Source organism: Castor canadensis, chromosome 10, assembly GCF_047511655.1.
Source record: "Castor canadensis chromosome 10, mCasCan1.hap1v2, whole genome shotgun sequence".
NCBI classification, from domain to species: Eukaryota; Metazoa; Chordata; class Mammalia; order Rodentia; family Castoridae; genus Castor; species Castor canadensis.
The window spans coordinates 110,511,592-110,530,234 of NC_133395.1; the positions used below are offsets into that span (position 1 = coordinate 110,511,592).

The 18,643-nt window shown below is 47.8% G+C and overlaps 1 protein-coding gene across 6 annotated transcripts in view; it reads right to left on the bottom strand.

Annotated features, from left to right (window-relative positions):
• Window positions 1-18,643, bottom strand: part of Galnt15 (polypeptide N-acetylgalactosaminyltransferase 15) — a 41,605-nt gene that overhangs the window by 7,568 nt on the left and 15,394 nt on the right. For 2 of the 6 annotated variants that reach the window (XM_074043852.1, XM_020157528.2), the window contains exons 2-8: window positions 18,285-18,451; window positions 14,710-14,914; window positions 9,445-9,612; window positions 6,781-6,898; window positions 5,329-5,523; window positions 1,368-1,499; window positions 864-968 (exon numbers count right to left, since the gene is read on the bottom strand). In XM_074043852.1, the coding sequence (XP_073899953.1) occupies window positions 864-968; window positions 1,368-1,499; window positions 5,329-5,523; window positions 6,781-6,898; window positions 9,445-9,612; window positions 14,710-14,914; window positions 18,285-18,451 (1,090 nt within the window). The remainder of the gene's footprint in view (window positions 1-863; window positions 969-1,367; window positions 1,500-5,328; window positions 5,524-6,780; window positions 6,899-9,444; window positions 9,613-14,709; window positions 14,915-18,284; window positions 18,452-18,643) is intronic. The other 4 variants (XM_074043854.1, XM_074043853.1, XM_020157529.2 and 1 more) reach the window with 3 other exon arrangements.

Here is an 18,643-nt window from a genome sequence, read left to right on the forward strand (position 1 = left end):
CAGAGAAGTTAAAAAGCCTGACGAGATCACATAACTAGCGAGTGGGGGGGAGTTGGGACTCAAACCCAGCTATGTGTGACAGGAAAGCTTGGATAATTTTTACCCTATATACCCAAATATTATGGCTTCTTTGCTAACTACTTTAAATTTATGTCCTCATCCCCTGTACCAGATGTGAATGTCTATCAGTATGTTATAGATTGGTAAAGGGCAGAACCAGAAGAGGTCAGCGGGACCCTGAATCCCTCCTTCCTTAGACCCAGGGCATGCACTGCAAAGCCCAGCCTTGGTGGCTCTCTCTGCAAGGCTTCCATGCAGGGCCTCTTTGCAGAGCTGGACCCCAGACCTTCCAGGAGACGTTCCCTCCCTCACCCAGGCTCTCCAGGCCTCACCAAACTCATCCGATGCATAGCTCCATAAATTATACTTTGTTGTTCGAATTTATTGGGTGCCTTTGGGATATGATTGCTTGACTCAAAGTTCCCTGAGAGCAGAGACATTGGAGACAGGTTATACTTACTAGGTTATCATCCAAGTTATGAAAAAAAAGTGGACCCATGAACCCTCAACAAGCAGCCAAGGAGGCCTTCTACCGTCTCAGGCAGTTATTCTCATGATGGAAATTTTGATGTGAATTAGACACACAGATATACCCCAATATTCCATGTGACCTTCCTAATGCCCAGAGTCCTCCTTGGATGCTAGAATGACCCCCTGCATCTAGATCCTTCCCCTGGCTTATTGCCCTGGTCTCTGCTCTGTTTCAACCCAAGCCAAAGGAACTGAAGTGCATCCCAGAAAAACAGCACCCGAGTGCAAATGTTTGTGGGGTATTTTCCATCCTGGAAAGTCTAATCACCTACCTGTTGCTCTCGGCTGTCCCTGCAAGGAGCCAGTCTCACAGGGCAGCCCAGGGAGTCCCCTTCTACCTGGCAGTCTGCACAGAAGCCAAGCCCAGTGTTGTGGAGCTGAAAGTGGACACCCACACAGAAGTGAACCCCAAGTTCCACTGTGAAGACTCCCCTTGGCTGGGCTCCATCCCTCTTCTTCACTCTCTGAACTGCAGCTCAAGGTGCATTCTTCAGGCCACAATGAGTGGAGTCAAACCGAAACCACTGATCCTATTGGACAAGCCTCTGGAAGGAGGCAGGTGACACTTGTCCTGATGAGGGGATCTGGGATGGGTTATAGGACAACCTAGCCACATCCCTCAAGGTGGCAGGGAGGCAGGGGTTGGACTGAAGGCCTCCGAGGTCCTGCTGAGCACATGTCCTGGATAATGGAAGAGCTTTTGAACATGCAATTCTTCTCTTGGCAAGCTACTCTCTCCCTTTCATCCTACCCATCTCCTCTGGGCCATGCCTTGCCTTTCCAGAGAATCTGGGCCTCTGCTCAGATGGGTACAGCTCAGGGTAGATGTTGGCCAGAAACCAGTGGAATGTCCGACAACCCAGCCTCCTTTGCAGCTGCAAGCGTTCTGTGCAGTCTGGCTTCACAGCCTGGGGGAGAAAGACACCAGCAACAAGACGAGGAAAGCTTATTTTACACCAGAATTCACATAGTAGGGGAGGAATAGAGGGATGAAGGATTGGAACAGAGCAAGGAGCTCAAGATCACAGGTCTCAGGGCTGCAGACAGTGGGGAGGGGCACATGTTGGGAGAAGAGGATTTGGAAGGGATAGCTCTAGAGAGAGCTGTGGAACCAGCAAGATAAGTGATGTCACCCCCTTCCAAGTGATTATTCACTTGGGTGACACTGTCTCCTCTCCTTTGATTCTCTTTTATTATACAATTGGATTCAGTTGGACATCAAGGCAAATCCTTAATATTAGTATAATTTAATGTTTTGGGCTATATTGATAAGATATAAAGACCCCCCTCCAGAAATTTAGAACTAAATCCTATTTTTAGGGAAGAGAAAGGCTCTAAGGAGGAATTAATATGACCAAAACCTTAAAATAATAAAATAAATAAAATAGGAAAGAAAAGGGGGAGGGGAGGGAGAGAGAGACAGAGAGAAAGAGAGAGAGAGAAAGAGAGAGAGAGACTCCTCTGCTGAATGTCTTCTGAATGAATCCCATTCTCCTTGCAAAAGTCATCAATCAACCATCAGAACATTTTCCTCCTTCTTCATCAGTGTCCCTCATCAGAAAGAAGATGCCCAAGTAATAAAAGAAGAAACGAATAAGGACCCGAGGCTTTATGAAAGGAAGCTTAGTGTCTAGCTGGTCCTCTGGTTTACATTTCTTTTCACTAAATTTTCACAATGGTTTTTGAAGATGACTTCCCAGGGTCACTGGCTTCTAAAAGGCGAGAGCCAAATCTTGGCTTCAGTTTGACCATCTTTGCATGATCCATTCGTTCCATCAATGAATATTTACGGAGCTCCTAGTACACACCTGGGATTGAACTGAGCATTGGAGATTCCCACAGTAAGCAGAATGAATACTGCCCCTGCCTTTGCTGAGCTTGCGAGTCTGTGAAACATTTATGAGCATCTTCTGTATACCAAATACATTCCTGCTCCTGCAAATTCAGATAGAACTACAGGAAGATGCTTCAAAGAACTCCAGCTAGTCCCAGAAGGGAGTGGTGGTCAGGTTTGAGGATTAGGGAGTGGGAGGCAGAAAACAAACTACTGTAAGTTTGGGTTAGTTCTACTTCTAACTGTTCTTTCCTGGTGGTGTGGGGATTTGAACTCAGGGCCCATGCTTGCTAGATAGGAGCCACACCCCAGCCCTAATGTTACTTCTAGTTCTCTGCCTCGCTCCCTGCTTTTCTTTAGCAACTTACTTCCCCAATGGGGACTCAGCTTTCTATGTTATAGGATGAAGGATTTGACCGAACACAAACAAGTACTAAAAAAAACCCAAAACTTCAATCAGATGTGGTGGTTCACGCCTATGATCCCAGCTGCTCATGAGGTGAAGGGTGGGGGTATGGCAGTTCAAGGCTAGCCCAGACAAAAAGTTCTCAAGACCTCATTTTAATCAATAATCTGGGCCAGGTGTGCACATCTGGGATTCCAACTAAGCAGGAGGCCACAGGTAGGAGGATGAAGTCCAGGCTATCCCCAGACAAAAGTTCAAGATCCTACTTGAAAAATAACCAAAAGGGGGAAAAAATAGGGCTGGAGATGTGACTCAAGTGGTAGAGCACCTGCCTGGCAAGTAGGAGGCCCTGAGTTCAAACCCCAGTACTGCCCAAAAAAAAAAAAAAAAAAAAAACCCAAATCTCCCAATTACCAACTAGATAAACAAACTGAGTTTTTTCAAAAGCAGACCAGTCAGGCGCTAAGGAAATACTAAAATCATGCCAGTTTCCAGTTTCTCTAACTACCTGGAGCCACGTACACATTCACAGGTGCTTCTAATTGCACTAGCAATGGTGGGGAGAAGGAGGGAGGTCTGTAAATCACTGGCACCCTATTGCATTGGGCAGGCTACAGTTGATACCCTATTCTAGAGAGCCTATCGGTAGAAAGCTGTCCAGTGGTTCAGAAACATGGCTCTATTTAACACTTCAGTCTGTATTAACATGAACCAAGTGTCCACTAGAGTGACATTCCCTGAGAGAAAAAGATGCTTCTGCCAAAAGAAGGCCAAGAGATTAAAAGCCAGAGCAGTTTTGTGGACCTCTGTAGAACTCTGTAGGACTCCACCTGCCTCCCATTGCCAACTGGGTAGAGTCTACACTCTTTAGCCCGACCCTCAGGGACCAGACTCTTCCCCTAACTCCTCCTCTGGTTGTCAGAGTTGAACCCATCCAACCACAGTTCAACACCACTCCCCTGAAGAGTCCATCTGGGCCTGTCTAGAATCTGTCACTCATCTTTGTGGACATTGTCCCTCTGAGGGGAGCTCCTATCCCCACCAGGAACCTGAAAGAATTGGGCATGGTTTGGTATCCCCTGCAGGACCTGTCCAGAGCCTGGTGCAGGGCAGTGCTCTGCTGACTTTTGTTGATTACTAGTAGTCATTAGGATAATGCTTATTGTAAACACCCACTCGGGGTTTACCCTGCCTTGACTTCTAAGTGTTTTAGATCTATTAACTTATTAAATCATCCGAACGACATAGGGAAGGCTTAAGGGAGCAAGCAGGAACACTGAGTGAATAAGGAACTTTCAGGATCATACAACTAAAAAGCCAATATTCAAATACAGACAATCATCCTCTCAGTCCATGGGTGTAACCATTAGACGGCTGGAATAGTGTCAAAACTTGAACACACCCTTCTACTTCCCACAGACAGAGAAGAAGAAGGAGACTGGAGAACGAAGATGAAAGCTGATACAGTGGAGTCCTTGTGAGAACCTCCCCTTCATCTCAGATCCGTTCCTGGAGTAACTACAGAGGCTGCCATCACTCTGCTGGGGGAAAGGAGCCCCGTGCCACTTTAGGCAATAATGTGACAACTCATGGGGATCAGAAGGGACTCTAGCCTGTCTAGACATTGGGATTGAATCAAGATTCTGTGTGTCATTAACAGTTTCCCCAGTTAAAGAAACAAACAACCTTGAAGTTAAGGAGCCCCAATGCCCCAGGCCCTGGAGGCTGTTCTGCTGTAGGGAAGGAGGTGGACTAGGATAGATAGGAGCAAAACTCTGAGGACCAGGGAGGAAGGGGAGGCACCAGAGCTCCTCCATGGAGCACTCTATCAGACCCTCCCTGCACTCAGTGGGTCTGGCTGCCTCTCCATTTAAGAACCCCCTTCATCAATGGCAGGTGAACCTCACATCCAGTGCATGCCCCTGTGGGCTGGCAAAGGGACATGGGGTCCTGGGAATCTTACCTTTGGAGCCCCCACTCTCAGCCCAGCAAATATTAATGAGAACTTGAAGCTCACATTAAGTAACATTTTATGTGTCACTCATAACAAATGATTGATTCATAATGCACTGTGGATATTTAATTAAATGTTTAAAATTTTATTTTTTCTGTGGCTTTTTTGGACTCTATTTATTCCCATACTTTTATTGGATATTCCCTAGCCTTGAGCACTGCTCAGGAAGAAAGGACCTCAGAGATGTGTCTCATCGCTTATCTGTGTTCAAGCTGTTTATTGGCCTGGAGTGAATGATTGCATTCCATCAAAGTCAAGACATCAGTGAGGCCTAGGTCAAGTTTGATATCCCATGGAAATGCTGGAAGCATCAGAGGACAGTCCTACCAGGTAGAGGAGCCACTGGAAAGGGGACAACTGGGGGAAACTCAAACCAGAAACTCCATTTTCCCCTAGAAGCAGGGGAGAGGGGGCCCACCTGGCCCAGCCCCCAGCTGGCGGCCCTAGGCTGGGCACAGAAACCCCCGCTGGCCTTCTCCTTACCTTTCTGAGGGCAAAGGCCTCTGGGCTGTGCCTGTAAAAGGTTTCTTTGAAGGATCCCAGCCATGTCTCAGCAATGCGGACCTTGTTCTGCAGGGTGGCCTCCTGGTCCAGGGGTGCACGGGTATCCTGTCTTGGGTAGAGGTGCCCCACCCGAGAGCAGGGGAGAATTTCGATGGAGCCACCACAAAGCCAGGCCTGCCATGAAGGAAGAGGTGACCAACTCTCCTCTCCCCCTCCAAGAACAGTGGTAAGGAAGAGGCTGGCAAAAACGCACAGGAAATCGTGAGCACAATGTGGTCACCATAACTCCACAGTCCTCAGGGAGCAGTTTCCAGATCTGGGGGTCTAGCTAGGGGAGCAACAAGGTGGGTGAATGGAGGCAGTTGTCCCAGGATGGAAGTGAGGGGCAAGGGACCCCACCCTTGTGCCACCAGAAGTGCAAGCGCAGATTCAGTACACAGAGAAGCAGTGCAGGGTCTGCATCTCCACTCCCCAGTGCACACCCCCAGGGAAATGATGTCCACGGTGACCAGGGAATTTCCAGAAGCTTGTGAGGTCTTCTGCTGCAAAGGTGCCAGAGCCACAAGTGGTGGAGATGAAAGATGAGGTTCCTTAGTTCTCACTCCTAACAGAAGGTTCTACCAGCTACCCCTGGCTCCCTTTCACCCCCAAGTGTCTGAGGTTCACTTGACAGGAAGCCTTCCTTCCACGCAGTGGGGACAGTGGTTGCAATGGAAACAGTCCTAGGACAGGCAGCCCTTGAACTGAAAACACAGTAAGACTGGGCACCCCAGAGAACTCAAAGGGTGCCCCCGGGTCGGGGGAGGGAGGAATTTGTACTTTTGTGAGAAACAGCGACCTCTGTTGGACATTACTCAACCTACAAGTTTGAGGTGATGGAGTTCTTCAGAAGATAGCGCTGCACTGTACACGATGTGTACCTTTGCTGGGTGGGGTTTTTGGAGGTTACTATGCTGTAAAAGCAAGTATCATGCTAAAATCAATGTGGAACAGAAAGTGAGGGTGGTGGGTGTCCCATGTGCCCAGCGGGAGCTGAGTGGGGCAAATACTTATTAAATTGTTGGGGCTGAACTTCTCACTACACAGATTTGGTTAGTATTTGGCCTGTGGGTGTCAAAGGATCACCCAGATGCTAAGGGTGCCGGAACAAAGAATTTACAAGAATCTCTGGAATCTCTTCATGGGCTGTGAATGACTGTCAGAAAGCCTTTCCTGAGGGCAGGAAAAAAGTCAAGTTCACCAGGGAGGCTGAGTAAAACCAAGTGGGTAGCAAGAGAGATGAGAATGTGCAGAAATTGGAGGTTTGGTGGCCTCGTTGCAATGACTTTATAATTTGCCCACAGACTCATCCCTGACCCATGGCATTTCTGATAGCTCTCACCGAGCTGTGAGACCCCACCTGTGTCCATCCTCTCTTGGTGCAGGACATACCTTGAAAGACAGTTCGAGGTTTTCACCACCTTGAAGCGACATGAGAGGGTCGTAAGCTCCAGTGTTTTGGAAGTAATGCCTGTCCATGGCCACCACCTCGCCAGGTGCCACGGGGCTCCTGTGCAGAAGACAGACAGACAGCAGTTGAGATCCAGGGCACAGCAAGGCTGGGGCTGGGGGCTCCCCTGGAACTAGCTCCAGTGGCTGAGGGCAGGCTCTGGGCTCAGTGCACCTCAAAATGTTTAATTGAAAGACCAGAGCAAAGCAACGATGTCAAAAATGCAAGTACTTTATAGAGAGTAAGTTTGCCTGGGCCTTTACACTCCGCCCTTAGGTCTGTTCCTATAGAGAGAACCCAGGGACTGCACCTGAGGCTCCCAAAGCCCTGACTTGAGTGTCTCAGGAGAAAGGTTTGGGAAGAAGGCCTTGGTCAAAATAAGACACCAGAAGGCCTTGGTCAAAATAAGCTCCAGGCCTGGACAAAGTGATGCAATCAAGTTCTTTCCCTCCCTTCTCTCCCCTCACCATCTTCTGTTTTTCCCTCCCTGTTTGCTTTCTTTCTTCCCTTTCTTTTTCTTTCTTTCTTTCTTTCACTCTCTCTTCCTTTCTCTTCCTTCCTTCTTTCTTTCTCTTTCTTCCTTCTTTCCTTCCTTCTTTCTTTCACTCTTTCTTCAGGGCCTTACAATATGGCCCAGGCTGGCCTTGAACTCACAGTCCTTCAGTCACCTGAGTGCTTAATGATCATCCACCCCCTCTCCAATTCTAAGATGAATCCACTAGGAATGCTGGAAGTAGATAGCCCCCTTACCTGCTCTGGGGAAACACACGTAACTTATTAGCACAACAAACTAGACACTCTGCGTAAGGGAACTAGGATGACAGTAATATCTTGAGAGGGCTTTGCCCAGGGAAAGATGTAGCCAGAAGGTTTTGAACAAGAATCCTTTCATTCAGAAACAAATTTTAATACAGCCAAACTTTGGATATGTCATAAAACGTAAGTGACTCAGGTTTCAGTTTTTTTAATTGCTAAGGAAACAGTATGCCATTAACAAAAGCACTGACTTTTAGGTTATTGAAAATACTGAGTTAAACCAGAATAGTTGTACAAGTGATTCCCTGACACAATTTTCACTCCGCCACTCACTGTCTGTAAGATCTTAAGTGAGGTATGTAAACTCTCTGAACTCAGTTTTCTCACCTCTGATTAGATAAAACACTGTTTCATAATTGGGTTTTGAGGGTATTTAAAAACATAGCACTGTTTGCCATATTTTAATTGCTTGTTAAATTATTATGTTGAAAATTCACTGTTCTCTGAAACCTGTGGAGCCAGAGTGGGTTTTCTTTTTCTTTCTTTCTTTCTTTTTTTTTTTTGTGGTACTGGGGTTTGAACTCAGGACCTTGCATTTGCTAGGCAGGCACTCTACCACTTGAGCCATACCTGCAGCCATTTTTGCTGTAGGTATTTTTTTCACATAGGGTTCTGGACCACAATCCTCCTATTTATTCCCCACCTGGCTTGGATGACAGGCATGCACCACCATACCCAGCTAAGGTGAGATGGGGTCTTGTGAACTCTTTCCCAGGGCTGGACTCGAACTGCTATTCTCCCAATCTTCACCTCTCTAGTAGCTAGGATTACAGGTATAAGCCACCATACCAGGTTCAGGGTGGTTTTTAAATCAGAATTTTGTGGATTTTTTAAAGGGGCACACATCATGTACTACATATCAGCCCTGGTTGGGTCTGGTCCAGTACCCATTAGTCAAACACACATACGAATATTCATTTCTCAGTGAAACGTATGAATATTCACAGTAAGTGGGATGAGTCAGGCCTATGCAGATTCTCACATCATTTCAGGGCTGCCTTTTCTGCCTAGCGAATCCTGGAAAAAATGCTTGGCTTTCAGAAGTCTTTGGATTTTACAACCATGAACAGTGGGCTGTGGACTCGCGTTTACCACACAGCATGGCCCAGTGGTGAGGCAGGACTCAGGAGACTGGCTGTCCTGGTGTTACCTCTGGATCTACCTCTCAGTTTTATGGTGTTGGGTAATTTATTGAATCTGTCTGTGCTGCAGACGCAGTGACACAGAGACAAACAACCCCTCTGCGCCCTTTTGGAATTCATGGCCCACAGAGCCTCTGAGTTCAGTAAAACAGCTAAGTTTGCCATGGTTTCTTACACAGCAGAAGAGATCTAGAGTGTCTACTGAAATGGAATAATTGTCCAAAAACCAAACATGGGTGAAGCGACCCATAAAACCGATATACTTTGAGACTCATGGTGTAGTAGCATTTGCCTGACTGAGTTGTTCCTTTTTGCAGGGCAGGATTCCAGGCCAAGGAATTTCCAGTGTCATCTGGTGAGAGCTGAGTCCAGGTCCAGCTCAGCTTCTACCTGCCTCCAGTGTCCCCTGGAGCTGTGGAAGGGCCAGGCTGGACTCCACTGATATCACGGTGATAATAACACCTAGCCTGGGGGCCTGGGACTCTGTGAACGCTTTTATTGTATTGCCTCATTAAGTTTTCGAAGCGATATTATCAGGTAGGAGTACTACTACCATCAATTTACTGATGAGGAAACTGAGGCACAAGTTAAGTAAGTTGCCAGGAAAGTGTGGAGCCCAAGGAAGGGTAGGTGTGTCACAGGCCTCACCTGATGGGGCTGATGGAGGACTGGCGGACCTTCTTCTCCCTCTCAGGCAAGGGCTCCCAGTGGAACTCCAGCTTCCAGTCCAACACCCCGCGCTGGGGCTCCTTGGCAGGGTGATACTGGGAAGTCTTCCAGTCAATCACATCTATGACTGGAGACACCACGCGGCTCCTGGAAAGAAGTGAGGTACAAGCAAGGCACCTAAACCATTCACTTGCTGGGGAGGGAGTGACGTCTATAGAGGTGCTGCCCCAGCACCAGTCACTGCTAACTATTGGCACCTGAAATGTGTTTTGTTGAAATTAAGTGCAAAACACACACTGGATGGAGAAGATGTGTATGAAAAAAGAATATCTTGATTATCTTATAGTGATTTTATGTTGAAATGATGTTTTGGATATATTGGGTTTTCCAAAATGTAGTATTAAAATTAATTTTATGCTTTCATCTTGTAATATGACTATTAAAATTTTTCTTTGGTGGTACTGGGGTTTGAGATCAGGGCTTTGTGCTTGCTAGGCTCTATTGCTTGAGCCAAGCATCTGGTCCTTCTTTTTTTTTTTTTTTTTTTTTTTTTGCTTCAGTTATTTTGGAGATAGGGTCTTGCTTCCTGCCCTGGTCAGCCTGGACCCTGACCCTTCTGTTTTATGCTTCCTGTCATTGCTGGGCTCACAAGCTTGTACTACTATGCCCAGCTTTTTCCCCCATTGAGATGGGGTCTTGCTAAATTTTTGCACAGGCTCACCTCTAACTGTGATCCTCCCAATCTCAGTTTCTCAAGTAGGTAGGGTTACAAGCATGAGCCACCAGTGTCCAGCGTATTAAATATTTTTAACTATACATGTGGTTCACGTTACATTTCTGTCATGTAGCACTGTTCTTGAAAATATGTTTCTCCATATGGAACCGGGGCCCATTCCATTAAAATCTCATACCCCTTTCTTTAAAAATTTCTTTTGACAGCATCAAGAGGCAGCAGAATGGGGTTCTAGGCACAGCTTTGCTCCAACACACTGTGTGGCCTTAAGATAGCTGCTACACTCTCTGGGACCTCAGTTTCCTCATTTGTAATGTGGGAAGTATAACAGCTTCCCACAAAGGTCGTTCTCAGCTGAAATGCTGTAGGACCAGTGTTCTTAGATATTTTTGGGGTTTTCAATATCTTTGGGAACCAGAGGAAACTATAGGCCTTCCTGAGAAAAGTCCTTATGTGCCCACACACAAAATGTTGTGTGTAGTGTGCAATGTCAGAAGGTCAAGGACTAGCTCTAGGGTCTGGTTCTTGTTTCCCTCTGTTATCATAAAACTTGATTGGCTGGCAAAATCAGGATTGCCCAGTGTTCAAAGTATCCCTGGTGTTAAGCACACAGAGTCTATGAGCAGACCAGGATCCTGAATCTGGGTTTATTTGCTCATTTCCTACTGTTGTATTTTATTCTTTTCTTTTTCCCACAACCTAGCAGTTTGATCTCAGAGAGAGCCATGTGGGAAAATGGTACAGTTTGAAACCACCTTTTAATGAATCAGATGGCCACTCAGGTGTGCCAGGAGCTGGTCTCCAGCCACCCAATCTCTTAATCCCACTTTTATTCTGGTCCCTCACAACAAATCCTTCTAAACCTAGTCCCATGGGATGAATGTGGCCTGAATTCAGGGGGGCTGGAGGTACTCCTCTGAGAGAAGTGAGATTCCTGGAAAAAGGCATGCCAACCACTGTGTTCTATCCATTGTGAATGGGTCAAGGCACGGCAAGCCACCCTACATGTGCGACCCCAGGATTCAGTGACTTGCTTTCCCCGTGGCCCACAGAGAGTGGTGTTGGTGGGGGCATCACGGGATCTGAAGCTAGACAAAAGACCCAATAGGCCTGTCTTGCTGTTTACCCATTGCCCACTGGAAGGCAGAGGCAAGTTAATTTCTCTAGTCCTCAACTATTTGGGGATGCCCCGCATTCCCCTAAGAAAACTGTGAAGCAAGAACAAGGAAGAAAGGAGGGCACCCAGCCCCCCACCCCCAAGTCTCCACGTCTTGTGGAGTGATTTGGGCAGGGGGGAAGCACCAGGCTATTCCCAAAGCATTTCTGTGGAATTTCAGAATCAAGAGCCAAGGAAGCTGCGTGGCTGAATTTCAAATTGCACCAAATCATGTCATCTTCAGTAATCAGCAGGACAAGAAGGGACATGGTATGCAAGCATTCACACAATCAATTTATTCTAGGCCTTTGTCCTGGGTACCTACTTCTGGGGACCATAATCTGTATTCTGAGACTTTAAACTGCGGATATTAGACGAAATGAAGATATATATATATATATATATATATATATATATATATGCATAAAATATCCGTTTTCTTCTGATGTGAAATTTTAAAACCAATAAATCATCTATTTGACATGACTTGTAGACCCAGTCACAGTGGAGAGCAGTCTTGAACAACAGGAGTTTGAGCAAAGCTGCTGCTTCTTGAAAAGGTAGGACTTTTTATCAGTAAATGAGAACTCCGACACTCACTGCATTTCTTTTTTTGCTCTGTATTTCTGGGAGCTCACAGTCACGTATGGGAAACTCACTTCTAATAACCATGTTTCCTTTGATGCCCAAGGCCCTCTTTTCTTTTTCCGAAATCTCCTTCCCTCTACTTTGAATGGGTTCGTACAGATTAGCCAGGGGTCTTCTGTAGTGTATTTTGGAAAAAGATGAAGAACCATATGTCAATGAATGATGTGAGAGACAATTTTCCATTTTGGTTTTTATTCCCATGGACAATTGGGGCAGCTTAGTCAGGAATGAATTAGTGAGTAACTGCAGGCTAGGGACTCAGGAAGGGAGATTAATTAAAACAAACCTCTATGGAGTTATTTTTAGCTTTGTTTTTGTACTACAGAGGTGTCTGGTGTTCCTGGAACTCACTTAGAGCAAAAGAGCAAAGCAAACCCGTTTGACTGAAGAGCTGGCTATGTCTGCACACTGCATCAATCTCTCCTGTGAACGAGTGTGGACTCCAGGCAGGCACAAGGCTGGTCCTCTGCGAAGACTTTCTAGACTCCAGAAATTCAAGTGCATAGGTTTTGAGTGACAAAGAGAGGCTATCAAGCTATCAAAAAAGACTGGTTAACTGAAGCACAGGGGGTTAACTAATGCACTACTGCCCAGATATTCAAAAGCTGACTGGTTTTTCAACCTTCCCAACAAAAACTTTCACTACAATAAAGAATGGCTTTGGAGTGGGCATGGTGGCTCATGCCTATAACCCCAGCTACTCAAAAGGAGGATATTGGGAGAAGATCACAGTTCCAGGTCTGCCTGGGGAAAAAGTTATCAAGACACCCCCCCTCATGTCAATAAACAAGTCAGGAGTGGTGGTATGCACCTGTAATCCCAGCTGGTGGATCTCTGTCGCAGTTGGCTACACAGAAAGCAAGATCCTATCTGCAAATAACTAAAGCAAAAAAGGACTGGAGGCATGGCTTAAGAGATAGAGCACCTGCCTAACAAGTGCAAAGCCCTGAGTTCAAACCCCAGTATCACCAAAAAAAAAAAAAATGGCCCTATTTGAGTTCGTGTCTTCATCTTTCCTGGGCCTAGATGTTCCTCCAGGCCTGCCGTGCATGAATGTGAGGGTTCGTGCTTCTCTGGGTGTTTGAGAAGAGGAAGGCTCTGAACTTTCTCTTCCCAGAGATCTTGCTCAGGAACGACCCAAGATTGGTGCGGGCTCTTCCAGGGACAGACTGAGGACTTGTCATGCTAAGCGTTGTGAAGGAGATGAGGTCTAGAGGGTTTGCTTGGGCATCAGATCCCCCTTGTGTTCCTTTGTGCACACATGCAGACATACGCTCCTGTACTCGCACACACTCACACAACACACACGGACACGTGCACACACGCTCACACACACGGACATGCGCACAGGCGTGCACTCCTGTCCTCACTCTCAGCCACACATACAGGGACTTCTCTGACTGCCTTCCATCATGCAAGCCCTTGAAGGGCTGAGAGGCAGGAAGGGCTCCGTTCCCTGCTGCACTCTTCTCCCCAGTGCTTCCTAAAGACTGTCTGTTTCTAGAGACCTCCACTTCTCTGGGGGTGACATCTCCCCCTTGGCTTGGGTGGCTGACAGCATCGGGCAGTTGGGAACTGGATATGACAAATACCCTTGATTTTTCATGGCCACATTATGTAGAAACTGGCTGTCCATCAGCACTAAAACCAATTGCTCTTTGTCTAGGGTTGTGTTGTCCAGTTGTAGGGGTTGTGTACTGCTCAACCCTAGGAACACTTCTAATATTACAGATACTATAAATTTGTACATTTAATTTTTACAATTTTTGGCTGTTGGCATTAAAATATCTTAGTCTAGCAAAATTAATATATTACGACAAAATTTCTGAGGAATGGGTGTAAAGGGTCATGAAAAACAAATAATTCAAAGTTGCCATGTTGGTAGGATAGCTCCATGGTTATGATCAGGAGACCAAGGCTGATAACTAGGCTTATCTCTCAGGTCACTCACCATTCCACTCCACCTATTTAATGAAAGCTCTTAGAATTGTAAGTTGTGGAGTGTGAAATACAAGGTTCTCTAACCTCACCTTTTCAGGGCTAGCCTTAATTAGAAAATCAGAGACCTTTTCTATAAGCCAGAGAAGCAAAGAATGCTAGTTCCCAGTGAAATGTTAGCAATCACAGAATCTAATTCTTTTGTTTTATGACTGAGTAATCTATGGCCAGGGTTAGTTCAGAAATGCACCCTTCCCAGGTTATATTACAATCCTGACTAAAATTGCTGACAAGAGTCAAGGTTAAGGACCAGGCATGGTGGTGCCTGCCTGTCCTGGGAAACAGACATAGGAGGATTGCAGTCTGAGCTCAACCCAGGGAAAAAGTACATAAAGAGCTGGGAGCATGGTTCAGGTGGTAGTGAGGCCTTGAGTTCAATTTCCAGGCCTGCCAAAAAGGGGAGAGGGGTTAATGATACAAATGGTATGTTTTGCCCTGGCCTTGCAGTTTAATGGGATTTTAGGTATTTGTGACTTAACAGAAGCTTGTTCTCCAGCCCTGGAAGACTTCTAGCTCCCTCCCAACTTTAACTACCTAGGCTTAAACATCCGAAAAGTCCCAAGAAGCCAACCACTTCCTAAGGGTAGAGACCCCAGCTCTTTTTCAAAAGGTGGATCTGTGTTCTGTTCTGTGAGTGGTCAAGTGTGCAGGTTCTTTCTCCAGAACCATCCCTTGCTCTGCAGACCATGAGGATGAAGGGATGAGTTACCTGTCACCAGCTATTCTGCTGAGGAGGGGCTCCAGCCAGCCAGGGTGGCACTCACAGTGGGCATCCATGAAGACCAGCACGTCCCCCGTGGCCCTGGCGGCCCCCAGCATCCGGGCTCTGATGGCTCCCAGCCTGTTGCTGTTCCTCAGCAACTTCACCCCTTCCAGCCTGGCCACATATTCGCTGAGAGCAGACTTGAGTTGCCCTAGAAATGACACAGCTCTGGTCAGTGTGGTCACAGGTGCCATTGTCAAGATCACCGTCAGCCCTTGTCTCAGAAGGCATGGTGAGCGCCAGGCTCCTGGGACTCAACTGCATTGTTACAGCGTGGTCATTGCTAAGATGTCAGAAGCTCCCTTAGTTTGGGATGACTCACCATTCTCTCCGCTAGCAACCGAGAAGGGTGGTGTGTAAATCCCGGACAGGAGAGAAGTGCTAATGCTCTCTAAATGAAAAAAAAAAAATCACGCTGCCTGCTTCGAGAGAACCTCAGTCAGGGGTCAAGGAAGTTAAGGACAGAGGGGCATGACATTTGGCATCTGTAGGTCATCAGGGTGCTGGCTGAAGAGGTCTCATCATAGTGACTTCAGTCTGCAAAGCAAGAGCTTGGCTAAAAAGTCCAGACAGGACTTAGGGAGGATGGCTCAATGGGGGAGGGAGACAAACAGCCTCGAGGAGAAGACGGGAAGGATGAGAGATGCTTGTTGGGTTAAGGTAAGAAAAACTTGATGTGTGTGTGTGTGCATGTGCTGGTGTGTGCACACATGTACACATGGGTAAGGGCAGGGGACACTTGCATGCCAAGAGGAATGAGCTAGTAGAGGTGGAAGGACTAACGTGTTCACAAGAAGCAGTGGCCTCTGTGAACATGGGCAGTGGGGAGCCCCAGCCCCCTGGACGAAGGCCTCCCCATGGGCAGGAATTGTACCCTATGTGTCTCTGCTGCTCCAACCCCTAGGACAGGGCCAGAAGCCACCCTGATGGTGGGGCACTTAGCCAGTTGCTTCGGGAGGTGGGGAATGGTTAGACAGCCTTCCCAAGAGCCCCCAACAGACTCCCTGCACTCCCTCTCCAAGAAGCATTCTGAGCATCACAGATTTCTGCAGGGGGATCAATATCCCAAGCTAGGACCCGGGATTGCCAGGCTCTTGCTGTTGCCTTTCACAGTGTAAGACGTGCTGTTTTCCTACTTCTTTGTTAGCTCTGGTCCACTCCCTAGTGAGGAGCTCTGATCATCGAGCTATTAGCATTTCTGAATTTGCACATCGAGAACCAGCCTCATGGTCGCTCCTCTGTATCAAACACTGCTAGTTTCTTCCCCAGCCTCTCTTCTCATCTTCCTGACAGAACGTGGCTCTTGTTGCAGGGTAGCTCAAAGCACTCACCTCTCAAGACTTCCTGGTTACGGGCAGGGTAGAAATATAATAACTGAGCAGATTCTGGGAAGCTATTGCTTTAACTGATTTCTTCCACCTAAAAGGTCTATCTGCTTTTTCTCCTTTTCCTTCAGGAATATGCATGTGATCCCCAGGGGTAGTGCAGCCTCATTGTGATGATGAGGCCCAAATCATAGTCTGAGCAGAAGGAACTGGGGGCTCTGGTGTCATTGTGGGACTTCCATACCAGTTCAGACCAACCTGTGGTCTTCCTATACTGCAGAAAAAAGTAAACCTCTACTGGTTGGTGATGTATGCCTATGTTCCAAGTAGCCAGACATGCTCTCTCCCTAATGTCCTCACTAAATGTTACTCACGGTGCCTGAGTAAAATCAGTGACTGCTGACCTCTTTAGTTGAGGATATTTAGAATGAAAATTAAAAAGAATGCTGCAGAGGACACTGAGGAAGAACTCGCAGGCTGCAATGGTAATTTGATGTTGGATTTTTCAAGCAGTTAAGGACTGGGTGGTGGGCCCTGCTCAGAAGGAGCAGGTGTGGTTTTTGACCCATTCCTCCCAGAAACAGCAAAGGCAATGAAATCCACTTGCAGGGGCCTCTCCTGGACCGGGCACATCCTGCAGCATTTTCTGATTTTGTGACGCAGTTAGAGATTATCACAGGGGATCAACAGGGCATCTAGGCAGTCGTTGCTATGTTGCATGGTTGTCAGCTTGATGACACTTCGGTGGTTCTAGAAAACTTGCAGCAGTGCCGTGTGTCTGTTTTCCTTATGTGAAAAGTGAGGCTGTGAACTCCGTGCGCAGGATGGCTGTGGGAAGTAGGGGGGAATGGTGTGCCTGGTGGTCTTGTCTGAGCTCTGGGTTTCCACATGAAGACCCAGAGTGACCTAGGGACAAATGGAGCCCAGCCCTGGTTGTGGGAAAGTCCTTGTACCTCAGTGTCAACAGGAAATGTGGGACCTGTGGACAAAGCACTGGCCTAGTGCTGAGGGCAGAGGGACAGGTGACAAGGAGGCCACAGCTTAGCTGCTGGACTCCAGTGCCCTCTGGAGGACCCACTCCCCCCAGGGAACTAGCTCCTCCACTTCCCACACTCCCAAGGAACAGCGACATGACTCAGCTCCTCAGCCAGCAGGGAGGGACCACAGGCATTCTCTCAGGAGGACCCTGCCCCAGCCAAGGGCTCAGAGAGTTCCAGGTCATTTTTACTGGCCCAACCCAGCCCAGTCTGGGGCCCTGCCTAATACCCAGCCAGGTGCCCCACACATGCCCAGATCCTGACTGGAGAATCTTAGAAAGGACTATCAGAGGCCCTGGTCCCTCTGTCTTGTCACCTGCCACTCCCCTCACTGTTCTCGGCTTCCCTCTGAGAAGCCCCATCTTCCCAGGAAGCCAGAAGAGGCCTCTGTTGGTCATTTATTTGAGCCAAAAATGGAGGGCACAGGTCTCAAGCCAAAGAAGAGAGCAGCGGTTCTCAAAGTGCGGTCCGTGCGCTGAAAGTATCAGTGCCAGCGTAGCTGCTGGTTAGAGGTGCAAACTCCTGGGCTCAACCCCAGATCCAGAAACTCTGGTGAGTCTCAACAAACCACCAGATGGTTCTCAGGCAGCCAAAGTTTGAGAACCACGAACTTGGAAGTCAGGCAAGGGGCTTGTCTGTCTCTATCTTCTTCCAGTGCAGAGTTTCCTGACAGAGGAAGCCTTTGGATGAAATCCGCCCTTTATAGGCTCTGGACCCTACTCTGCCCCACTTGTCTTGAGTCAGCTCTGGCTATGTCTCTACTTGGGGCCTTGGTTTCCTCATCGGGACAGTAGGCAGGTTGACCTAAACAATGATGAATTATAAAGGGCTCTGCCCATTGTGGGGAGGGAGCCCCCCACAATGGTCACCCTCTGTGACTCTGCAGAGGGTCTTGGGAATGGGTGGAGGTTGGGGCCTGAGAAAGGCCCATGGGACAGACTGAAGACACCCTCCTGGGGCTCTCTCCTTGCTAAGCTTCTCCTCCTCTGCCTTGCTTCCCCCACTGCCTTCCTGGCCTCTCCTGGGGAGTGACTTACACTTGAGTCCGTGCACGATGGGAACCTTGTCTCTAGTGGGTTCCATCCCCCATCTTTTGCATGGGATCTCCCCGGAGACGTTGCCCCATTCCCCCAGGAGCTTGGGGCAAACCCACATCTACCTTGCTGGCTAAAGTCATCCACAAGGATGAGTTCCTTCAGCAAGGCCCTGGGCGCTGTGTCTAGGATGCTATGTACAGTTCTCAGCAGGGTGGACCAGGCCTCATCATGGAAACACAGGATGACACTGGCTGTTGGCAGGCTGTCCTCAGGCTGCTGCTGCAGACACCTGTAGGGACAGAGAGCCAGGACACTATAAGAAATGCCCCACCTCTGCTAAGCCCCTCGTCATGGGCCCCTCCCAGCCCAGCAGCTCTCCCTGGCTTTGTTTAAAATTGCCATTAAAGAGACCCCAACCCCCCCTGCAGGAGTGCCTGCTCTCAGATCGAGATCCCAAGAGCTCTGGCTGTGTTTAATCCTC